The 19801-nt window shown below is 44.2% G+C and overlaps 1 protein-coding gene across 1 annotated transcript in view; it reads right to left on the bottom strand.

The window, feature by feature from the left end:
* The window catches only part of LOC129650963 (stimulated by retinoic acid gene 6 protein-like), a 44430-nt gene extending 26531 nt beyond the window's left edge, over positions 1-17899 (bottom strand). The window contains exons 1-3 of the mRNA XM_055579723.1: positions 17886-17899; positions 16934-17059; positions 1636-1711 (exon numbers count right to left, since the gene is read on the bottom strand). Coding sequence (XP_055435698.1) covers positions 1636-1711; positions 16934-17059; positions 17886-17899 — 216 coding nt within the window. The remainder of the gene's footprint in view (positions 1-1635; positions 1712-16933; positions 17060-17885) is intronic.
* Between the last annotated feature and the right edge of the window lie 1902 nt (positions 17900-19801).

The following is a 19801-nucleotide window of genomic DNA, read 5'->3' as shown; positions in this document are numbered from 1 at the left end:
TGGCTGTGTGCACCCTTAAGCTTCCAGAATGTTTTGTACTGAGCTTCCTTTTGTGTTGGCCTAAATGAACATGGGTTCAAATCTTTCTTTCCCACTCACTGGCTTGAAGGGAGACTTAACTTCTCTGAATCTCAGTGTCCTCTTCTGTTAAAAAAACAAAACAAAACAAAACAAAACATAATTGTTAGGTGGCAAATCCTTCTTTGCTTTTTATTCCTGTGGATTCAGTCATCTCTCCGATACTTGATGCCCCTTTCCTGTTTTCCTTTTACTAGAAGTATCCCAAGAATTATCAACATTTGCCATCTCCATTTCCTGACCTCTCACTTGCTCTTCGACCCCCTAACCTGGCTTCTACTACCATCAGTCCATGGAAGCAGTGCTGGTCAAAGTCGCTAATTACCACCTTGTTGCTCAACCCAAACGTAAACATTAAGCCAGGTCTGCTTGACCTCTCAGCAGCATTCACTGTTGACCTTTTCCTCCTCTTTGAAATACTGTCTTCTCTATGCTTCTGTCAGCCACACTTCTGGTTTTCTTCCAGTACTTCTCAGTCTCCTTTGCTGGATCATTCTTTACCCAGCCATTAGATGTGGAGGTCCCCATGGTTCACTCCAAGGACCGCTCCTCTTACTCCTGACTCTCTCTTCCTCAGTGATCCTACCCATGTCCATGCTTTCCACGGCCACTAAATACATAGAAGACTCACAAACTTAAATTTCCAGCCCAGACTTGGTCCAGAATTGTATGTCCAACTACACAGTTAGTATTTCTTTTTGATGTGTTGAATGCTTTTAAAATTCAGTATGTCTTAAATGGAACTCATGAGTTTCCTCCCTGTCTTGTTCCTTTACCCGCACCAAACTTGAATCTCTTCTAATTTTCCTTAACAAGGGAATGGCAAATACCACCATCCTTCCAACTGTGCAAATCAGAAACTGAAGAGTCATTCTCTCCCTTACCTCTCTAACCAACCTGTTAGTAGGTCCTACTGATTTTACCTTCTGAACATCTTAAGTTAACCACCATCATCTACGATGATGTAAAATTACCTCACCTGGACCTCTGCAACCATCTCCTCATTGGTCTTCCCTCCTCTCTTGCCTGCCTCCAACCTGATCCCCACTTGTGACCAGAGTGATCGTTTCAACACTGATCTGATCCCATCATAATGATCCCACCATACTCATGCCAGAAATCCTCCAATTACTACCCATTGTATTTAGAACAAAGACAAATCTCCTTTACACAGGGTCTGGCCCTGACCCACCTCCCCAGACACTTCTACCTCATTCTCCATTCCAGCCCCACTTGCCTTCTCAGCTCCTCACACTCTCCATGTTCCCTGCCCCCATGGAGCCTTTTCACAAGCTCTCTTCGCTTGAAATGTTCTTTACTACATCTTCCAACAGACCTTAGCTCCAGCATTGCTTCCTCAGAAAAACCTATTTGGACTTCCCTACAAGTCAGTGTTCCTGACTCTTGGGACCTTCAAAGCCTTCTTCTGCCTGTGTTTTTGGTGCATAATGTAAATCAGCAAGTCTCTGCTGACCTATTTAGACCCTGTGGAAGCCTGTGTATGGGGGGGCGGCTCCCCTTCTCTCCCCTCACTGACCCTCCTCTGCCTTCACTTACTGATGGGATGAGGGAGTAATGGAGGAACAGCTCCATGTCCACTGAGATGTCACAAGTGCCGTTTAGCTGCCTGGTCCTGAAAAACAGCCAAAATACTCATTCACATCATCAGTCACTGTTGTGGTCATTGACCCTTCAGCCTTGAGCATCACTGTCAGGAATTTGACTTGTAGCCCACTGAGATCATCTGATCTTTTTTAACGTCACTTTCTGAGTCAGTGCCGCTCACCTGTGATGTGTCTTCCCTAAGTGGATTAGCCTTCTTTAACTCTTTCTCCAGCTTAATTATTTATATAGCTGTCCTACTAACTGGCTCTAACTCCTTCTTTTCTTGGTGACATAGTCCAGGACAGATTCAGGTTTCCTTGGAGCCCAAAGCTTATTATTTGGATGTCCTTTTCAAATAAAACTACAAAAATATCTTACCTGCTCATATTTTAAAGAAAACACATCACCATGTAAACAGTTAACCAAGGTGCCTCCCACCCTCCCAGAGCCTTGGTGGGGTCCTGCAAGTGAGAGGTCCTGAGAGTTAAGCTCCAGAAACTTCACAGGAAAGCAGTCTTTCAACATGGTTTTTCGTAATCAGAGGTCAAGAAGCATCTGCTCACTCTGATTCACGGCTGGGCTACTGGGGCAGGACAGCAGTCATCTGGACAGCAGGCTATGGACTTTGTCCTCTCCAGACCTCACAGACTGCAGGACAGGGCTGCTGGGGTCTCCTGTCTGAAACACATGCCAGCAGGCTTGTGGCCTCTTTGAGAGGGACCTGCTCCTCTTTGGGGTCCCAGCACAGTTTTTCTCGCCACTCTGACTTGCACTGCACCACCTCAGCACGTGCTCACCCTCCAGATCCTTGCTCACTAAGTGCCCCACTCCTGCAGCATCCATCTGGCCATTCCCCAGACTTCCCTCCTGGCCAGCTTTCCCCTCAGAAGTCTCAGGGAAGAGCACTTCTCAGGGGAACCCATGAACATAACATGTGTGTGTGGGTGCTAAGTCACTTCAGTCATGTCCGACTCTTTGCAACCCCATAGACTGTATACAGCCTGACAGCCTCCTCTGTCCATGGGATTCTCCAGGCAAGAATACTGGAGCAGGTTGTCATGCCCTCCTCTGGGGAATCTTCTCCACCTAGAGATTGAACCCGCATCTCTTGTCTCCTGCATTGGCAAGCAGGTTCTTTACAACCATTGCCACCTGGGAAGCCGGAGCATAACATATTCCCTTGAAATTCTTCCCAATTCCAGTATTCCATGGTAATGTCTAAACCATAGGACTGAAATATCCTAGAAGTGGTGGGGTAGTGGTGGTGGGGACTGATGCTGTTAGAAATGTGATAGAACTGTAAAAATCAGAACTCCAGTTTTTGGAAGGTAAATTAAGCACATACATCAATCTCCCCATCCTATACAAAAGCCTCAAATTTTAAAAGAAAGGAAAAAAATAGCCATATTTGAAAGCAGGAAAGAAGTCTATCAGGTACACAGAAACTATTAGAAGATGCTGAATGATGGAGTGCAATTAGGACAAGATCAAAGAGAAAAAGCATTACCCAGCATGGCTGCAGACTGTGACCATGAAAAAAGTGCTCTGCATCCACATGCAAGAGGCTGACACAGGTGGGGGCTGCTGACAGACCACAAAATGAAGAGTTGGGGGGCCACAGACCCAACGGTCCTCTCACCATGCTGATCAGCCAGGGGCAAGGAGTTTATCTCTCTGGGAATAGTATACATGCATCAGAGAGAAAAGGCAGTGCCCCAGATCACAGGTGGCACCTGGGAGGGACCAGGCTCTTTGGATGAAGATCGGCTGCTGAGGTACCCCATCTATCGGCACATCCCACCTCTACCCTGCTGCACGGAAAGCACACTTTAGTATTTGCAGCAGCAGCTGCCACCCCAAATAAATATCCCAGTGGAAAGCTCTATCACAAAGATAAGCACCCAATCCAGAACCATCAAACATGAGGAAAGATTACACTATGAAAGGGAGCCAAAAATTCAACGGACAGAGGTGGTTACTCCTGAGGAAATGAAGCTAATACAGAACTTCTTTAAGACACAGTGTAGAGGAAATTGTCCACAAGAAGAATGAACCCAGGAGGAAGATAATGTTGCTGTTTAGTCACTAAGCCATGTCCAGCTCTTGGCAACTCTATGGGCTGTAGCCCGCCAGACTCTTCTGTCCATTGGATTTCCCAGGCAAGAATACTGGAGTGGGTTGTCATTTCCTTCTCCAGGGGATTTTCTTGACCCAGGGATCGGACCTGCTTCTCCTGCACTGCAGGCAGATTCTTTACCACTGAGCCACCAGGGAAGCCCCCTAGGAAGAAGTAGAGGGATGCAAAAAGTCACAATAAGCAAAGAAATTAGCAAAACTTCCCATTATTCCCGAGCACAGAATTTTAAACACACACATATATATTAACACACACATTGTTAGAAACACAAGGACTCAAAAAGACCTGTTCTAAAAGATACTGGAGAAAATTCTCAATTAAGAAGAAAAACGAATCTAGGAGGAAGGGGAAGGATTTAAAAGCAACAACAAATGGAGGAATTGGGGGGAAATAGCTAGATAAGTAATTATTGTGAAATAAAATGTTTGAAATGTCAATTTGGAGTTGAAATACCAGATGATACCTCACATGGAAGGGTAGGAACACATGTGGATATAAAGGGAAGTGAAATGATGACCAAGTTCTTGTCATGTTTAGGAGGATGGTGTAGAAATCTGTTTTATTTTTCTGGGATTTATAAGTAAAATATAATTCTAAGTAAGTATGTTAAAAGTCCACAGTTAGCTACCAGAAGGATATAAATGGAAAGCAAATCAATGTACTAAAAAGTGAATAAGAAGAAATAAAAATTCAATCACTCCAGGAAATCACAGGAAAAGAAAAAAATGAAATAAAGACCCAAATTGAAACACCACAAGAACAAAACTGTCCAAAGAATAGTAAGCCACCAGCAAGGGAAGAAATACCAACATTCAATAAATTCTTAAAATTTCAACTAGTAATAAAAGGAGAAATTAAGATGAAATGCTGCCTTATCTATTTTTACTGTTTATCTATTTGCATGGCTTTACGGGGTCTTAGCTGCAGCATGCAGGGTCTTCAGTCTTTGTTGCAGTATGTGGGATCTTCAGTTGCAGCATGTCAACTCTAAGTTGGGACATGGAGGATTTTGATCCCTGACCAGGGATTAAACCTGGGTCCCCTGCATTGGGAGCATGGAATATTAGCCACCGGACTGTTGCCCTAATGGTCTGGGAGTGAGCGACGAGAATGAAGACAGAACAGGAAATCTGGTGCAATGGGTCATGGGACCTGGCCTCTATTGGACTGAGGGAGTAATTTTGATTAATGGTTCCTATGGAATTGTATGGGACTGGTCCCCTAAAGGGTATGTAGTCTCTAATCGCTCTCATAAAAATCAGTCCTACAGTCCTCACAAAAGGCTGCATTGGCAGGTGCATCAAGTCTTTGACCATACTAATATTACCACTCATTCAGATCATCCAATTATATGGCATGTTAGTGGCATGTCATCCCCCTTCCCACAACTGGATAAAGGAAGAGGGCAAGGAGAGATTTGGAGACTGGCTTTAAGTCTTAAAAAATTCCAAATTTGGGATGAACATTATTCCGATAAAACTCATTATTTATTGATATTTAATACCAGTACAAACTGGACATTTTATATTCAGTCTTGCGTGAGAGATTCTTACGTGCTCTTGAAAGGAACAGTTTCTATCAATGGAAGCGTATAAGAACTTTCTTGCCAGGACTGCAAATTATATACTTGCTTAAATTCTTCACTTTATAATTCTAATCACTCATTTGTTATATTAAGAAGGAGATTGGGAATATATGGCTTCCAGTAAATCAAACCAGACCTTGGGAAGGCTCTCCTGAAACACATGCCCTTTTAAAGGTTATAAAGAAAGTACTACAACATTTCAAAAGTTTATTGGACTCCTTATAGCAGCTATTGTGGGAATTATCGCTATAGCCCTGAGCGCAGCAGTAGCTGGAGTGGCATTGCATCAGACGAGACAGCGACTACATTTGTACACAGCAGTGGCACCAAGATGCAAGTTCTGCCTGGGGAGTCAAACCCACATAGACCAAGAAATTAATGAACGATTGATTGATTGAGAAAATGCAGTTCTCCTACTAGGGGACGAAGTACAAAATTTTAAATCGCAACTTCATCTTAAGTGTGATTGGAATATCTCTTCATTTTGTGTCACACCTCACAAATATAACCAAAGTGAATATACTTGGGATCAATCATTTAAACATTTGAGAAGACATGTTCGTAATAATTTATCCTTAGATATTTCCCGATTATGGCTACTATTTCTAATATGCAGAATGCTCACTTACAATTACTCCCAGAAACTGATTTATTTGAAGAAATTGAGGAAAGCTTACATAAACTTAACCCCATGATGTGGATTAGAACTTTAGGAGGAGACTTGCTTGGTACTATAATATCAGGATGTATGTCTTGAACTGTTTTGTGTCTAGTCCTCAGATGCACGAGAATTGATGAAGAAAAAGATTTGGACTATGTTCAGACGGTGTATCTACTCCTGAAAAAACAAAAGCAGGGAAGATGTACTGGGAATTCCTAACAATGTACTTTCACAGCCTTGAGAAATTCCACAGAAATAGCACCTGGAAAAACAGCATATATTAAGAAATTGTAAATATATATATATATATATATATATATATAAATAAAAGAAATTCTGTTAATGATAATCTTTCATGGTTTTCTCAAGAATAATCTCCTTGTTACAACCCCCCAAGGCCAGACCCAGAAGGGAGTATGACTGGGATCATGAAAGCATGGACCTTGTAACTTCGGGTCAGCATCAGGCATGAACGCTGCCTACGCACTTGCTAATTGTTTCCGAGACTAGCCCAAAAGTGAGAGGCCTGGGGTAAAAACAAGGGGATCTGGACTGTCAGTGTAGTGTCTTGGGAAAGATAAGATAAAAAAGTCTTGTAGTCTGCAATTCGGAATAAAAGCTGGACTCAGAGTGGACTCTGCACCTCAGTCCAGCAGAGGCTGCAGGCCCCCTGACCCATTGCACCAGATTTTGTGTTCTGTCTTCATTCTCGTCACTCGCTTCCAGACCATTAGGACAACACTGGACCTCCAGAGAAGACCCTGTCTTATCTATTAAAGTGGGAGTTACTGACAATACTACTCAGAATTACTGAAGGTCAAGACAAGTTGGTATTCATTTACTGGTAATCAAAGTGCAACGAGATATAGCCATTCTGTGGATTAATTTTGCAGTATATACTGAGAGCTGTTAAAATACAGCAATTCCACTTCTAGGAATTCTAATTCTAAAAAATATACACTAAGGAAATAATCAGAGAGATGACTGGGGACATGTATTAGAATGCTAAAAATTTCATTCTTCCTCCCTCCTATGTGTTCTTAACATTTTAAATGTAATATATGCTTATTGTAAAATATTCAGAATATTTACAAATGTAAAAAGTATGAATACAAGCCCTTTTCCCTTCCATAATTATGTTTTTGTAACCTGTAGTTTCAAGCAAAAATGGGACCAGACTAAAGTTGTCTGATTTGATTGATTTCTTCATTTAATCAATAAAAGAAAGGAAAAGATTTTTATTAAAGAAGGGCAATTTCTCATGTCAGAATATACAGACCCACACATCTCTTTCTGTGGGGTGACTCTGCCTGCACATATTCACTGCTGGACCTGTCTCCTGCTTGGAGGGCTGAGACGAGAGTTAGTCTGGCAGTGGCTAGAAGCAGGTGAGCTCAGAGACGGTAGAGAGTGGAGCTCTCTAAATAAGGGCTCTATCTATGCGTCCCCTCCAGCATGAACAGGTGACCTTGACTTGGGGTCAACCCAAGTTAGAAGGCCACTGAGACCCCCTTCTTGGTCTCTGAGACTCACACTATTTCCTAATGGGTCCAGGGCTGTTGGGGCAGATCTGTTGAGGGGTGAGCCACAAAACAGCACCCCCAAGTGTAGAAAATCTAATTTCCACAGATGACAGCTTGGAACTGTGTTTGTGATACATTGTTAAGGGAAACATATTATAAAACAACATGATCCCAAGTTGTGAAGTGTGGTTATCTCTGTGTAGTGGGATTTGAGTCCATTCTACTTTTTAAAAGTGATTTTCCTGAATTTTCCAAGGGTACTGCATAGATGTAGTGCTTGGCAACTGCTTAGAACAGTGCTTAACACAAAGTAGACAGCAATGAACATACACTGAATGAATGACTGGGTTTTGTAATCAAGGAAAAGACTGGAGGTTTTTTGCTCAGGTCCCAGAGCAATAAAACACCATTCTGAAGGGAAGTTGCCCAAGAATCAGCATAAAGTGAAAATATGCAAGATTTGTTCTATGATGGGGTATTAATTATAAATCTTTCATTAATTAAAAAGATAGAAAATTTAAAAATTGTTTAATAAATAAAAAATAAAGATTGAAAATTAAAAGTAATGAGGATGAGTCCAAGCAATGACACAGGACTGGTACATCTAGCGCACAGGTCATCTGCATTCCTAACTTCTTTCTCTGACGCTCCTGTGCTGATCGCCTGCTGGGGGCAGTACGGTGTCTCTGTGCCCCACAGTCCTGCTTCCTTTGGTCCTAATGTTATCACTCTAAGGTCATCAAACATATGACAATAGCTTTTATCAATTGATGTCACTTTATCATGTATCACTATCTCCTTAGGAATTCTGCTATTTTATGTTATCTTAAGTAGTCTTTACAAGTCAGATCAGATCAGTCGCTCAGTCGTGTCCGACTCTTTGCAACCCCCTGAATCACAGCATCCCAGGCCTCCCTGTCCATCACCAACTCCTGGAGTGCACTCAGACTCATGTCCATCGAGTCAGCAATGCCATCCAGCCATCTCATCCTCTGTCGTCCCCTTCTCCTCCTGCCCCCAATCCCTCCCAGCATCAGAGTCTTTTCCAATGAGTCAACTCTTCGCATGAGGTGGCCAAAGTACTGGAGTTTCAGCTTTAGCATCATTCCTTCCAAAGAAATCCCAGGGCTGATCTCCTTCAGAATGGACTGGTTGGATCTCCTTGCAGTCCAAGGGACTCTCAAGAGTCTTCTCCAACACCACAGTTCAAAAGCATCAATTCTTCGGCACTCAGCCTTGTTCACAGACCAACTCTCACATCCATACATGACCACTGGAAAAACCATAGCCTTGACTAGACGAACCTTTGTTGGCAAAGTAATGTCTCTGCTTTTGAATATGCTATCTAGGTTGGTCATAACTTTCCTTCCAAGGAGTAAGCATCTTTTAATTTCATGGCTGCCCTCACCATCTGCAGTGATTTTGGAGCCCAGAAAAATAAAGTCTGACACTGTTTCCACTGTTTCCCCATCTATTTCCCATGAAGTGGTGGGACCGGATGCCATGATCTTCGTTTTCTGAATGTTGAGCTTTAAGCCAACTGTTTCACTCTCCACTTTCACTTTCATCAAGAGACTTTTGAGTTCCTCTTCACTTTCTGCCATAAGGGTGGTGTCATCTGCATATCTGAGGTTATTGATATTTCTCCCAGCAATCTTGATTCCAGCTTGTGTTTCTTCCAGCCCAGCGTTTCTCATGATGTACTCTGCATATAAGTTAAATAAACAGGGTGACAATATACAGTCTTGACGAACTCCTTTTCCTATTTGGAACCAGTCTGTTGTTCCATGTCCAGTTCTAACTGTTGCTTCCTGACCTGCATACAAATTTCTCAAGAGGCAGATCAGGTCTGGTATTCCCATCTCTTTCAGAATTTTCCACAGTTTATTGTGATCCACACAGTCAAAGGCTTGGCATAGTCAATAAAGCAGAAATAGATGCTTTTCTGGAACTCTCTTGCTTTTTCCATGATCCAGCGGATGTTGGCAATTTGATCTCTGGTTCCTCTGCCTTTTCTAAAACCAGCTTGAACATCAGGAAGTTCACAGTTCACATATTGCTAAAGCCTGGCTTGGAGAATTTTGAGCATTACGTTACTAGCGTGCAATTGTGCGGTAGTTTGAGCATTCTTTGGAATTGCCTTTCTTTGGGATTGGAATGAAAACTGACCTCTTCCAGTCCTGTGGCCACTGCTGAGTTTTCCAAGTTTGCTGGCATATTGAGTGCAGCACTTTCACAGCATCATCTTTCAGATTTTGGAATAGCTCCACTGGAATTCTATCACCTCCACTAGCTTTGTTCATAGTGATTCTTTCTAAGGCCCACTTGACTTCACATTCCAGGATGTCTGGCTCTAGGTGAGTGATCACACCATTGTGATTATCTTGGTCATGAAGATCTTTTTTGTACAGTTCTTCTGTGTATTCTTGCCATCTCTTCATAATATCTTCTTCTGTTAGGTCCATACCATTAAGCAGATTGTAATAACTCCTTTTCAAAATGAGGAACTGGAGAGGTTTCCTAACTGGCCCAGGAGGAGGCGAGGCTGGGAGCCAGGCACCGCTGTATGACACCATCCTCCCAGCCCCCGCTGCCAGCTCATGTGGCTCCTCAGAGCTCCAAGAGTTCGCTGACCTTCTGGGCTGCGGCTGACTCATCTCTGATCCTAAATCCAGCCCAGCACCTGGCACAGACAGGATTAGGGCATGTTTGTTAAATTCCATGGGGACTTCCCTCAGGAAGTTGAGGCCCAAAGAGGGCCAGTGAGCAGAAAACGTCACAAAGCCCAGGTTATTTCAAGTCCAGCTCAAGGTGCTCTGTGAGTGTGGCACCGGCCATCCTGGGGGCAGAAAAAAGGGAAGTGGTTCTGCTGAGAGCAGAGAAGGGTTGAGAAGGAGGAAGAGGTGTGTGCAGTGTGTTTGTGTGTGTGTGTGTGTGTGTGTGTGTGCGTGTGTGTGCATAAGCATGCCTGTCCATGTGATGGCTCCAGCAATGAGGCGGCCTGTGTGCCAGGGTCTCTGGGGTCAGTCCAGCCCCACCTCTGTGACTCCCTTCAATCCCCTAACACACAGTCTCCTCCTAGTCCTGCCTGGAGCTGGAGGCAGATGTGATAGTATGCTCAAGATGGCTTGTATCAGCTTAGGACTGTCACATTATCAGGAATTTTGCAAGCCAGTTTGTAAACACCACCCTGGTAAAAATTAAAATATACAAATGCATAATTAAACAAATTATTAAAAAGGATAGTAAAGCCTGAAAAGCCATCACTTCCTAATTACTTTGCTACCTTTTGCTGTGATTTATCTCTGGAGGTTATCTACATCTGTTATATGAGCAGGATGAAAACTCTACGTTATGGATTGTGCTACTCCCGTGCCTCCCTTCACACCTCCATTCAGAGACATCACATCATTAGCTTGAAATCAGCCAGGCTGGGAGTATTTATACCAGGGAGATGGGGGAGCACTATAAATCAGGCTCTGATTTATGTTCTGAGACTGTCTAGAAAGTGACAGAGAAAATGTTAACAAGGCAGATTAAATTTAAACATGTTTGTAGCCATTACATTATGAATAGCAAAAAAAAAAAAAAAAATGGAAATATTCTTCTAGAATTTAAAATTCTTATCTCATTCATCCAAAAAAGAGTTTCTGGAAAATGAAATTCTGACTCACACCTTGTTTCCACTGTTGCACATTTGTCTTACTCATTAATGTCAATAAATATATCAACCAACACTCATGTCGGAAATAAACTCATGGGTCAATGGCAGGTTGACTACATATACAAGAGTCCTGGCAAAAATCAATGAAAGCATTCTGTGAGATTGAATTGGGTCTGTGCAGTTTGCAAGAAAGATCATTGTATATTTGTTATTTGTAAATTGTGTGTGATAATCTATTCTATCAGTACAATTCCTTGCTTTTGGACCAAAGAAAAGTTTTCTTTCTTGGGTTGGAGAGGGACTCTCACTGGCTGTTTCTACCTCCTCATATGCCAGACCCCATCTGCTCCTCTGTCCTCAGAGCATCTGGGGTCAGCCCTCTCCAGACTGAGTGCCCCCTCAGCTCCAATCCATGGGCAGCTGACCTGGTGTCCCTGGCCTCCTGCTAGGTGAGGGAGTGTCTGGAACTCTCCTGCCCTGGGTTCCTGATCACACAGTGGACTGAAGTCCTTCACCTGGTTAACTAGTAGCCTGAGTGCTCTGCACACCTGGCCTCGTGATCAATGTCCCGCTCCACGCTACAGGCTGTGGGGGACAGGGCGGGCAGAACACAGCAATCTTGCCCAGAATGGCCCCTCTGTCCTCCAGAGCCGCCAGCCTCCTCTGAGGCCCTCATGCAAAGGCACCTGGCCAGGAAATACCACTTTGAGCCCACCCAGCCCTGCTCCTAAAAGTGCTGTGGCTTCCTAGTCTTAGATGAGCCCAGGGTCTCAGTTTGGTTACTTGTAAACTGAGATAGTTGGACTGCGTGGGACTCAGTGCACAATCACAGCAGGGAGCCCACTTTGTGGAAAAGTCTTCATACATCTGTGTCCCCCACTAGAGGAGGTGCTCCCTAGGGGCAGGGACCTTCCTCATTCTTCTCATGTGCTCGCTCCTGACCCAGCATGTGGCAATGACAGGTGCCCACTATTCTTAGTCATTCAGTCGTGTCCGACTCTTTTCAACCGCATGGACTGTAGCCCACCAGGCTCCTCTTTCCATGGGATTCTCCAGGCAAGAATACTGGAATGGGTTGCCATGCCTTCCTCCAAGGGATCAAACCCAGTCAAGGGATCAAACCCAGGTCTCCCAAGTTGCAGGCAGATTCTTTACTGTCTGAGCCACCAGCGAAACCCTGGTGCCCACTAATGCTTCCTAAATGGATAGATGGAAAATCAACCTTTCTCAAGGGCCTACAGTATGTCAAGCTATTCCTCAAGGATATGCTTTTATTAACTAATTTCAGCTTCATGATAGCCCTGTGAGAGGTACTATCATCACCCCATTTCACCTATGAGAAAATGGAAGCAGCAGAAGGTAAGGAAACACATCCAGGCTTCCCAGCCAGTGAGCGGCAGAGTCTGCATCCCCCTCAGGCTTGCCTCTGACAGCTTCCCCAGAAAGTCAGTCCCATGTGCCCTTCTGCCTGTTTCTCTCTCCATTGCCTGCTGCTCTGTCCCTGTCTCTAGCTTTCAGTGACTCTCTGAGAATCAGGGGAAGTTCTACAATGAGAGACACACTGATACCCTGTTTTGATTCCATTTTTTCCCCAGGGCCGCTGTCTGTCTTCTCTGAGTGTCCAAATCGGTTTTTTCTCCTTTGCCATGACTACTCCCTGGACTACTCATCTGGACCTTGCTGTACAGCTAGGATGAGGCTTCCCAGGTGACTTAGTAGGTAAAGAATCTGCCTGCAATGCAGGAGATGCAAGAGATTCGGGTTCGATTCCTAGGTCAGGAAGATCCCTTGGAGGAGGGCATGGCAACCCACTCCTGTCTTCTTGCCTAGAGAATCCCATGGACAGAGGAGCCTGACGGGCTACAGTCCATGGGGTAGCAAATAGTAAGACACGACTGAAGTGACTGAACACGCACGCATGTACAGCTGGGAATGATCAGCTCTGGTTGGTAACCTCCATCAGCGGGTGAATATGGGCTGTTTTCATGCACGTGTGAGTCCTCAGATCTACCCAGAGGAAAAGCCTGGGATTTGGAGTTAGAAACCTCATGAGCTGGGGTGAATCATTTCTCCTGCTGAATCCTTGGTTGCTTTATCTGTAGAATGGATGGGATGCCAGCGCTTTCCTAGATCCTTAGAAAATGGATAGGAATGGTGATTTGTTAACTGAGAAGTACCATGCTTGCTAGGCCTCAGGCCTGCTTCCACCTTCCCTACGAATACCTGCCACAGATGCTGTTTCATGAGGTGGGAGTGGAGTATTCCAAGCAGTAGCCTGGCCCCCAGCAGACTCTGGGGTCCCTCCTGGATGTGGGGTCTGACATTATCAAAAGACACAGGAGCCACAGAACCAAGGAGCTGGACTCCTGGCTGGGTGTCTTGGCTCCACTGTTTAAGCAGCTGGTCAACTGACTCAGAGGGACAGAATCGGCTGAGCCAAGTTGGGAACAGAGCTCTTTCCCAGGGCAGAAGGACTGCAAGAATTTTCCTGTCTTGAGCAGGGCACTGTAGTAAATAACAGAGCTTTACAGTTTATAAAGAACCCTCATCACCAAGGTCTCACTGGATCCTCAGAGAACACCAGTCAGAGGGAGACTATCACTTGTTCTTGGTGGGACTCAAACACATGTGATAACTTTAAGATGAGCTATTGATTGGCCTTTTGTCTCTGGCCTGGTTCTTTGTTCCATCTTCTCCCAGGGCCTCCCTGTTTCCTCCTCTGGGTGTCCAGATCTCTGTTTATTCTCCTTTGCCTTGACCTTACCCCTTCAATTGGAGCTTACTGTTCAGAGAAGAATGGTCTGCATCTGGTAGCTACCCCCTTTTTGGAGAGAGTGTATAGAAGTGTTTTCACCCATGTTTGGCAAGTTCAAGCAGAGTTACCATGCGAAAAATGGGTGATTGAAGAAGACAAAGCCCCCCCCCTTTTTTTTTGCTCCCTTCCATTCTTAACTGTCCTAAAAAGCACCATTCATTTTTATTTCTTTCATAACCTTACCCTTGTTTACTGTGCTTTTCCTAATAACTGACTCCTCACCCTAACATCTTTTTTTGTCTTTAGCTGAAGATGGTATTTAGGGTGACAACTTCAGTCATTTGGGAGAGTTAACTCAGTTTTCCTAGGTATCTCCCACGTATTCAGGAGGTATACACGTGCATGTGTGCTAAGTTGCTCCAGTTGTGTCCAACTCTGTGCGACTCTAGGGACTCTAGCCTGCCGGGCTCCTCTGTCCATGGGATTCTCCAGGCAAGAATCCTGGAGTGGGTTACCATGCCCTCCTCCAGGAGATCTCCCTAACCCAGTAATCAAACTTGTGCCTTTTACATCTCCTGCATCAGCTGGCAGGTTCTTTACCACTAGCACCACCTGGGGATCCCATACAGAAGGTATACATGTTATTGAATTTTTGTTTATCTCCTGTTAATCTTTTTTTATTATAGGAGTATCTTTGTCAAGAACCTAGAAGAATAGAGGAAATATTATTTTTTCCTTCCCCACAATAACATCTTGCAACAATCTAAACGGAGAATCCCCTCATACCAGGAAGCAATGGTTCTACTTTTTGAGTAGTCTTTTTAGTTTTAGAATCATTTAAGATGAAATGTTTGATGCTTTTGAACTGTGGTGTTGGAGAAGACTCTTGAGAGTCCCTTGGACTGCAAGGAGATCAAACCAGTCCATTCTAAAGGAGATCAGTCCTGGATGTTCTTTGGAAGAAATGATGCTAAAGCTGAAACTCCAGTACTTTGGCCACCTCATGTGAAGAGTTGACTCATTGGAAAAGACCCTGATGCTGGGAGGGAGTGGGGGCAGGAGGAGAAGGGGACGACAGAGGATGAGATGGCTGGATGGCATCACCGACTCGATGTACGTGAGTTTGGGTGAACTCCGGGAGTGGGTGATGGACAGGGAGGCCTGTCATGCTGCAATTCATGAGGTCGCAAAGAGTCGGACACGACTGAGAGACTGAACTGAACTGAAGATGAAATGTTTAAGTTTAAATGTTTGAGTGAGAATTCTTAATTCATGACGTCTAGACATGACTTTACAGCTCTCAAATGCCTTTCATATTATTTTCTCATATGATCTTCACAAAGCTGTGGGTTAGGACAGGGGTTAATAAGTGAGGAAACTGATTAACAGATGAGGAAACTGAGGCTTGAAGATCTACTAGAAACTACAGAGCCAGGTTCCAAACCCAGATCCTCTGGGATCTTCCCATTCTGTAACTTCAGAATGAAGACAAACTGAAATCTGTTCACTGACCCAAGAACCTACCTGTGGTTCTCTGCTCAGGGCTCCCTGCCAAATTACATAAAGCATGCCTTCTTCCCGGTTCCATGAATCACCAATAACAAAGACAGTCACCAGGTTTCTCAAAAAACTAAAAATAGACTACCATATGACCTAGCAATTCCACTTTTGGGTACATATCTGAAATTTCACTTTTGAAATTCCACTTTTGGGTACATATCTGAAATTTCACTTTTGAAATTCCACTTTTGGGTACATATCTGAAATTTCACTTTTGAAATTCCACTTTTGGGTACATATCTGAAAACAACAAACACACTAAGTTGAAAAGATACATGCACCACAACGTTTGTAGCAGTACTATTCACAATAGCCAAGACATGAAGCAACTCAAGTGTCCATCATCAGATGAATGGATAAAGAAGATATCCTTTTCAGCCACAAAAAGGACAAAATGTTTGCCAGTTGCAACAATATGGATGGACTTGGAAATTATGCTAAGTGAAATAAGTCAGACAGAGAAAGACAAATATCAATTGATATCCTGTATACGTAGAATCTAAAAAATACAACAAACTAGTGAATATACCAACAACAGCAACAAAAAGCCAGACCCATAGATATAGAGAACAAATTAGTGGTTACCAGTGGTGAGAGGGAGGGCTTCACAGGTGGCACTAGTCATAAAGAACCTGTCTGCCAATACAGGAGACGTAAAAGATGTGGCTTTGATCCCTGGGTGGAGGAGATCCCCTGGAGAAGGGCGTGGCAACCCACTCTGGTATTCTTCCCTAGAGAATCCCACGGACAGAGGAGCCTAGCTGGCTGTGGTCCATAGGGTTGCAAAGAGTCGGACACGACTGAAATGACTTGATGCCTGCATGCATGCAGTGGCAAGAAGGAAGGGGGGAGAGGCAAAACAGGGGTAGGAAATTAAGAGGTACAAACTATTATGCATAAAATAAACTACAAGGATGTATTGTGCAATATAGGGACTATAGGGCTTCCCTACTAGCTCAGACAGTAAAGTGTCCGCCTGCAATGCAGGAGACCTAGGTTCGATACCTGGGTTGGGAAGATCCCCCAGAGAAGGAAATGGCAACCCACTCCAGTACTCTTGCCTGGAAAAGCCCATGGATGGAGGAGCCTGGTAGGCTACAGTCCATGGGATCACAAAGAGTCGGATACGACTGAGTGACTTCACTTTCACATGGAATATAGTCTATATTCTATAACTATAAATAGAGTACAACCTTTAAAAATTATGAATCACTACACTGTGAAACTGTAACTAATGTTGTACATCAACTGTACTTCAACTGTACAAAAGTAAAAAATTACTTTTTTAATTAAAAAAGAAGACAGTTGCCAGGAAAACACTGTTGTCCAGCATGACTTGTCTCAAGCTGGGCCCTGATAACTCACCTTGCATTTGGAGGAAACATCTTGGTGGAAAAGCGCTGCTTGCCACCCTGGTGAGCAATCTGCTTCTCTGAATTGTTCTTTGGGCTTCTCTGGCCTCTTGTTGAGTGCTTCTGATATTCTGATGTTCTGCCCAGTTTATGTCACATCATCCAAAATTCCTCAGAGAAAAACAAACATATAGTCAAATATTTACCAGAGAAATGACAGTATGTGGTGGCCTCCTTCCTTGTTTGGGAACACTACTGGCTGTTCTTTGGCTCTTCCACCCTTCCCATGCTTTCTCATTCAGAATCAGGAACTGCCCTCCTATTTTCTCTTTCTGAGACTCCTGCAATCTTTTTTAGTCCCTGCTGGCTGTGGGCACTGGCTCCTTGAGATACTGAAGCTTTGTTCAGCAGCTGAGGCCTCTTTAGCTAGCTGTAAAAATTATTACAGGCAATAAAGTAGGACTCTGCCTACTCTGCCTCAAGGCAATAAACTAGGAAATTAGGACCACTGCCTTCAAGATTCTCTCTGGAAACAAGACCATTTGCTGGGAGGAGGGGCTAGAGACAAATTCAAAACAGAACCCTACTCCTGTAACAGAACCCTACTCCTGTAGCAGAACCAGGGCTAGCTGTCCACCAGAAATTCCTACTCCCTTGCCATAGAGTGAAGCTGCTTCTGGCAAGGACCTGCCCAACCAAGGGGCATATTTCCCAGCCCACCCCCGCATCTAGGAACAAACATGGGACCAAGGCTACCAATGGAATGCGAGCAGAAATGATGTGCATTACTTCTGGGCTAAGACAGTTAAGAAGCAAGTGTGTTTTTCTACCCTCTCCTTCCCCACCTGCTGGTTTAGGATTCAAAGGCCTGAAAAGAATGGCAGGGAAGGAGCCTAGGTCCCTGAATCACCATGTAGAGGAAACTGTCCTCTATACCAGGGGTCCCCAACGCCTTTGTCACAGACCGATACTGGGCCATGGCCTGTTAGGACCCGGGCCACACAGCAGGAGGTGAGCAACAGGCAAGCAAGCAAAGCTTCATCTGTATTTACAGGCACTCCCCATCACCTGCATTACTGCCTGAGCTCCATCTCCTGTCAGATGAGCAGTGGCATCTGATTCTCAGAGTAGTGCAAACCCTACTGTGAAGTGGACATGTGAGGGATCTAGGTTGTGCACTCCTTGTGAGACCTGAATACCTAGTGATCTGAGGTGGAGCTGAGGTGGTAATGCTAGCACTAGGGAGTGGCTGCAAATACAGATTATCATTAGACAGGCTTGACTGCACAGAGACCATAATAAATCAATTGCTTGCAGACTCATATCAAAACCTATCAGACAGTGGCAAGTGACAAGTTGCAACTGGTGGCAGGCTTTAACTCAGAATCCAACTTATTTTAGTTTGTGCATGGCCCACTCATTATTCTATTTACCACTCCCATCCATGCCTCTTTCCTGCACTGAACACTTGTCTCAGTCACAGTTTTGGTAAGCATGCAAGCTGCTGCTGCTGCTAAGTCACTTCAGTCGTGTCCGACTCTGTGAGACACCATAGACAGCAGCTCACCAGGCTCCCCATCCCTGGGATTCTCCAGGCAAGAACACTGGAGTGGGTTGCCATTTCCTTCTCCAATGCATGAAAGTGAAAAGTGAAAGTGAAGCCGCTCAGTCGTGTCCGACTCTTCATGACCCCATGGACTGCAACCTACCAGGCTCCTCCGTCCATGGGATTTTCCAGGCAAGAGTACTGGAGTGGGTTTCCATTGCCTTCTCTGAAGCCTGCAAACTAACCCTAGCCAAAATGAGGAAAAAACAAATGTTGCTAAAGAGCTTGGGGAAAAACCCAATGATGAGACAGCAGAAGCCTCTAAGACTGCAAACAAAAAGAAAACTGCATTTAATAGAAAATACCGAGTCCAACTTAAATTATGGGTTTGTTGCAACAGGTGATTCACATTCTCCAACCCTGCTTTGTATAATATGTGGTGACTGGCTACACAACAAAGCCCTGAAACCTTAAAAACTATTCCACATGAAGACCAAGCACCCTGCATTAAAAGACAAGACTTTGGAGTCTTTTAAAAGAAAAAAACCCCATGAACATGAAGAACAGAAACAATTATTGAAGGCGATCACTTCGTCCAATGTGTCTGCACTGAGAGCATCATTCTTAGTGGCTAACCTCATTGGTAAAGCTAAGAAGCACTTTACTCTTGCTAAAGAGTTCATCGTGCCTGCTGCTAAGGACATTTGTCATGAGCTTTTAGGAGAGGCTGCAGTTCAAATGGTGGCACATGTTCCTCTTTCAAACTAGCACCATAACTAGATGAACTGATGAAACAGCAGGGGATGTTGAGGCTCAATTGTTAGAAAGGATTAATGAGTTACTGTGGCATACAGTGCTGACACTGACGAGTCTACCAATGTTGACATCAAGGCAACAGTGCTTGTTTTGAGGATGTGCTTGAGGCTATATTATGTGCACTTCTGTTGCTGACCAACACCACAGCTGCAGAACTATTCAAGTCTTTGAATGATTCAGTTCAGTTCAGTTACTCAGTCGTGTCTGACTCTTTGTGACCCCATGGACTGCAGCACGCCAGACCTCCCTGTCCATCACCAACTGCCGGAGTTTACTCAAACTCATGTCCATTCTGTGATGCCATCCAACCATCTCATCCTCTGTCGTCCCCTTCTCCTCCCACCTTCAATCTTTCCCAGCATCAGGGTCTTTCCCAATGAGTCAGTACTTCACATCAGGTGGCCAAAGAATTGGAGTTTCAGCTTCAACATGAGTCCTTCCAATGAATATTCAGGACTGATTTCCTTTAGGATTGACTGGTTGGATCACCTTGCAGTCCAAGGGACTCTCAAGAGTCTT

Source organism: Bubalus kerabau, chromosome 4 (assembly GCF_029407905.1).
Source record: "Bubalus kerabau isolate K-KA32 ecotype Philippines breed swamp buffalo chromosome 4, PCC_UOA_SB_1v2, whole genome shotgun sequence".
Taxonomy (NCBI): Eukaryota; Metazoa; Chordata; class Mammalia; order Artiodactyla; family Bovidae; genus Bubalus; species Bubalus kerabau.
The sequence above is the reverse complement of the archived record's forward strand: the minus strand, read 5'-3'. Positions and strand labels throughout refer to the sequence as shown.